The following is a 4,906-nucleotide window of genomic DNA, read 5'->3' on the forward strand; positions in this document are numbered from 1 at the left end:
TCCAGAACCCCAGGGATTCCTATCAGCAGATAGCTAATCCCAGAGAGAAATGCCAGCTAGCATGATGCCAACTGCAGTGTTTTGCCACAGCCTTCCAGTGACAAGGGACCAAGGGGATTTGTTCTGAGTTTAGGGATTACTTGGGGCAAGGCCACAATCTGTAGAAAACAGCCTTTAACGTGAACAAGCAAATCCTTCCATTTGGCCTCTCACTGTTGCTGTTGTCATAAAGACATTGCGTGCTCCTCTGCCATGCCAGGAGGGCAGTGAACAACTGGCGAAGGCCCCTCTGTGACTTGCACACTGGGGCTGCCGGGACTGCTTCTGTGAACAGGCTTCATGTCTGAGAATCAGGCTTGTTTCTCAGAGCTGCTGAGAGCCATCCTGCAGAGGGCTTAAAACCTGCAAACAAAGGAGAGAGAGCCATTGCCGGGAGACCCAGCAAGACTGTCAGGGTTCTGATCCCCTTTTCCTTTTGGTGCCCTCCACACTCCAGGCTGACCATAAGGGCTAATCCTACTGCTTCAGAGAGCATGCCACAGGGCATCCGTGCCATAAACAGCCTGGAAAGCAGAGTTCACCCACCATTGTCTATGAGGCACCAAGGGGTGCATTGGAAAGATGTCACTGAGCGAATCATGAGCTTCCCAAGTTTCCTCTGACCCCAGTCAATGCGTTTGCTCTGACTTCAAAACCAGAAACAGCCAGTGACAGACTATTTTTAAAAATTTCAGAAATACATCAGCTGCAGAAAAACTAACACTTGCCTCAACAAAGTAACTTTTATTTCCTGGGATAAAAATAAAGAGAATAAATTATCAGAAGTATTCCTCCAATACCGTTAAAATGCTTTTCAAAGAAAGTTACAAGAGTTGTTTAAGGCGCACAGAAAAAGTCAGATTTGCCCTTCTTCCAGAACATTCTCTGCCCTAGACACAAAGCACCAATACCACATCCCAGAAAAATCAGAGGCTTGGAGACACAAGAACCAGAACAGCCCATACCAAGATCTCTGGTTCTAATATAAGTACCACAGAAAAACATCAGGTCAACTCTCTCTTCCATAAATACAACATGTATCTTGAAAATATATCCAAAATATCTCTATCTGAACTACAGTACAAAAAGCCACTTACCAGCCATAAAAATAATATTTTCCCCTATACTCAAATATAATCATATGTAAAGCAAACTTGGAATACATGGATGGAGGGGTTACATAATCTCTTGGGATCTGGGCTATTTAGAGTCATTTTTGTTTGGGTTATCCCTCTGCTGGGTATAGGCTACAAATACATCCATCTCACAGCGCTCACCATTTCAACAGCTCCTGCGTCATGGAATGTGGTACTTTTTAAAAATAGGCGACCCTTGGGTGTCATGGAAAGAAGAGGGAAAATGGGGGGATGGAGGGAGGGAGGAAGAGAGAAAGGAGAGAAGTGAAAGGAGGGGGTAGCCTGAGGTTACAGTGTGGCTTCCAATACTCTGCGGTATAATGTAGATACCCATGTTGAGCAAGCCTCCCATTCCCTACCCCACTGCCACCACTCTGCCTGAATCTCCATTTACAAATCTGTTTCCCGGCTGGTGTCCAGGCAGAGGGCATACAGGGACCTCCGCAAGTCCACGTTGCTCTTGGCCTTGACATTACACTTCTCCAGGGGACAGCTGCCCCTTCGGGCGCTGTCTGCATTCTCCAGGGTCCCCCCAGCCTTGCAGAAGGATCCCCTGCTCCCGCTGACCTTCCGCTGGACTCCTCTGTCCAGTCCCTGCCCCTGGCTCTGAATGCCCTGCTCTTCCTTAAGGACTGCCGGCTCCTCGTGGTCCGTCTCCCGGTGGTAGAAGTAGTTGAAGTTGGAGACGATGACTGGCACAGGCAGGGCGATGGTGAGGACCCCAGCGATGGCACACAGCGAGCCCACGATCTTGCCCCCCACAGTGATAGGCCTCATGTCCCCGTAGCCCACAGTGGTCATGGTGACCACTGCCCACCAGAAGGCATCCGGGATGCTGGAGAAGTGGGTCCCCTGGTTGTCAGCCTCCGCGAAGTAGACGGCACTGGAGAAGAGGATGACCCCGATGAAGAGGAAGAAGATGAGCAGCCCCAGCTCCCTCATGGAGGCCTGCAAGGTCTTGCCCAGGATCTGCAGCCCCTTGGAGTGGCGGGAGAGCTTGAAGATGCGGAACACCCGGACCAGGCGGATGACTCTGAGGATGGCCAGGGACATGGCCTGCTGCCCATTCTGGCCGCCTCCTCCGCCCCCTGGCTGCTGCTCTGCCAGCTCGGTGCCCAGGGTGATGAAGTAGGGGAAGATGGCCACCACGTCGATGATGTTCATGATGTTCCGGGAGAACCCTGCCTTGCTGGGGCAGGCGAAGAAGCGCACGAGCAGCTCGAAGGTGAACCAGATGACGCACGTGGTCTCCACGATGAAGAAGGGGTCGGCCAGGGTCCTGGGCAGGAGCGGTGCCACCGTGGGGCCAGAGGGCGGCCCCACAACCCCACTGCCATTGGCCCCAGAGGCGGGCGCGGGAGGCTGGTGGGGCGCGGGGGGGTGGCGGAGCAGCTCGCGTTCATCCCTGAACTCGGGCAGGGTCTCCAAGCAGAAGGTGATGATGGAGATAAGGATGACCAAGACCGAGACGATGGCGATGGCCCGCGCGGACCCAGAGCTCTCCGGGTACTCGAAGATAAGCCACACTTGGCGCTGGAACTCGTTGCGGGGCAGGGCCTTCTCCTCTTCTTTAATGAAGCCCTCATCCTCGCGGAAGCGCTCCATGGCCTCGTCCCCCAGCTGGTAGAAGCGGATCTCGTCCGCGAACACGTCCAGGGAGACGTTGACCGGCCTCCGCAGGCGGCCCCCCGACTGGTAGTAGTAGAGGATGCCGTCGAAGCTGGGCCGGTTGCGGTCGAAGAAGTACTCATTCCTCAGGGGGTCGAAGTAGCGCAGGCGCTTGGCGGGGTCCCCCAGGAGGGTGTTGGGGAACTGCGCCAGGGTGCCCAGCTGCGTCTCGAAGTGCAGCCCGGAGATGTTGATGTGGACGCGCTGGTGGTGCAGGGACGCCGCGCCCGGAGCCTGATCCTCCTCCGCGCCCAGGCCAGGGTCGCCTTCGTCCTCCTCGTCCTCCGGAGGCGGCCGTCGAGGCTGTGGCAGCTCCTCGGGCAGCCCAGGCAATGGCCGCGCTCCTGGGTCCGCGCCTTTCTGCGCGCCGCGCCCCCTTGGCGCCGGCTCCTTGGGCCCATCGCTGAGCCCAGCCGTCGGGGGACACTGGAGCTCTCCTCCTGTGGCCTGGCCGCAGCCTCCCCGGGCCTCATCGCCTCCTCTGACCGTCATGGCCCCGCCGTTCTCCAGGGGCACCAGGGCGATCTCCATGGCGCGGGGGCAGGGGGCATGCTGCGCCCGGCTGACCGGCTCCCGCGCCCCCTACTCACGCTCGGCTGGCGCCTCGCTTCGGGCTCCGCTCTCTCGGTCGGCCGGCCCCTCTCTGGGGCGAGCTGGGGTTGCTGGCGCGATCCCCTCGCTTGGCCCTGACGTCAAGAAGCCGCTGCCCTGCTCTCTGCCTCTCTCTCTTCTGGCAGCCGGTTACCAAGCAGCCGAAAAGCCTCCTTCCAGCAGATGCAACCTTCAGCCGCCGCTCTTTGGCTGCGCCGCGCTTGGCCTCCACCCTGGGCGCCTCCCCCGCCTCCCCCGCCTCCTCCGCCTCCTCCTGCTCCTCCCGCTTCCCCTCCCCCTCCTCCCACTTCCCCAGCCTGGTCTCGTGGCACCGAGTGTCTCTCCGGAGGGCGCAGCTGGGGCCCCTAGCAAGGGAAAGGAGGGGCTGAGAAGGGTGCACCCCCGCGGAGGGAGGGAAGGAGTGGGGAGGATGGAGGAACAGGTTGTACCAAGAGCGCCGAAATTCCCAGGGCAACCAGATGAGAATAGCTCTGGATTTGTTTCACCTGGGAACCCGCTGGAAGCCGAGTGGACTCCAGGGGGAACGAAGTGCCTTGGGTTAAAGGGACGAGGCTTTGAGCTGAGTCGGAGTATGAGAGACAGAGACGGGAGACAACAGTCCCTTTTACTTTGGAGAAATAACGATATTTCTTTGGGACGAATTGCAGACGGGAGGGGGCGTGGAGTAGTTACGGACCTTGAAATACGTATTATCAATGGAGAAGCATCTCTCTTCCCGTCTTCCTGCAGATCCAGAAAAAGGTATGACGGGGTTGGAACCTTGCAGCATCCCCATACCCTGCCCTGTTTCCAGTAGGGACCCAGTGGCAGCCCAGGCAAGCAGCCTAGTCAGGAGATGAGCTGTCTGGTCTCAACCCAGCAGGACCCCTCCACCCCCTGCAACGAATCCCATTTGCAAAAGCCACAACAGGGAAGGAGAGGAGAGATTTTTACAGTTCTGGTGAGGGCCGATCCTGTCTGGTGAACCTTGGAGCTAGCAACTGCATCAAGGTCCATGAAGGGGGCTGAGGGTGGAGGTGGTGTATGAGAGGGAGCCAGGGAGATATTGCAATCTCCAAGGCTGGAGAACTCCCAAGAGTGGAATAATAACAACCAATACTTACTTGGCTCTTATTATGCACCAGCCCATCCTCAGCACTTTACAAATAATGTCTCTGTGTATTCCTACAGCAACCTATTTTGTAAATATTATTATCATCACCATTTTATAAACAAAGAAACTGAGGCACAAAGAAATTGACAGACTCACCCAGGCTCATGCAGGTAGAAAGTGATGATGCTGGAACTCAAATTCAGAGTTTGGCCCTCATCCCCTATACTTCACTCCTCTTCAGAAATGCATAATGCCCTTTCCTGATACAAGCACTCCCTCACTCTGGCATCTGGCCTGAGAACTTTAGTTCCCTGCTGCAGGGGGCGAAGGATGGCTGATATAACATACTCATCTTTCT

At 56.2% G+C, this 4,906-nt stretch overlaps 1 protein-coding gene across 1 annotated transcript; it reads right to left on the reverse strand.

Annotated features, from left to right (window-relative positions):
* Positions 1-763: 763 nt before the first annotated feature.
* KCNA5 (potassium voltage-gated channel subfamily A member 5) lies at positions 764-3,697 on the reverse strand. The gene has a single exon (XM_017546169.2). It carries the CDS (start codon positions 3,372-3,374, stop codon positions 1,566-1,568), a length of 1,809 nt encoding a protein of 602 aa, XP_017401658.1. The 5' UTR covers positions 3,375-3,697; the 3' UTR covers positions 764-1,565.
* Positions 3,698-4,906: the final 1,209 nt, after the last annotated feature.

This window comes from Cebus imitator, unplaced genomic scaffold (assembly GCF_001604975.1).
Source record: "Cebus imitator isolate Cc_AM_T3 unplaced genomic scaffold, Cebus_imitator-1.0 Scaffold187, whole genome shotgun sequence".
Lineage (NCBI taxonomy): Eukaryota > Metazoa > Chordata > Mammalia > Primates > Cebidae > Cebus > Cebus imitator.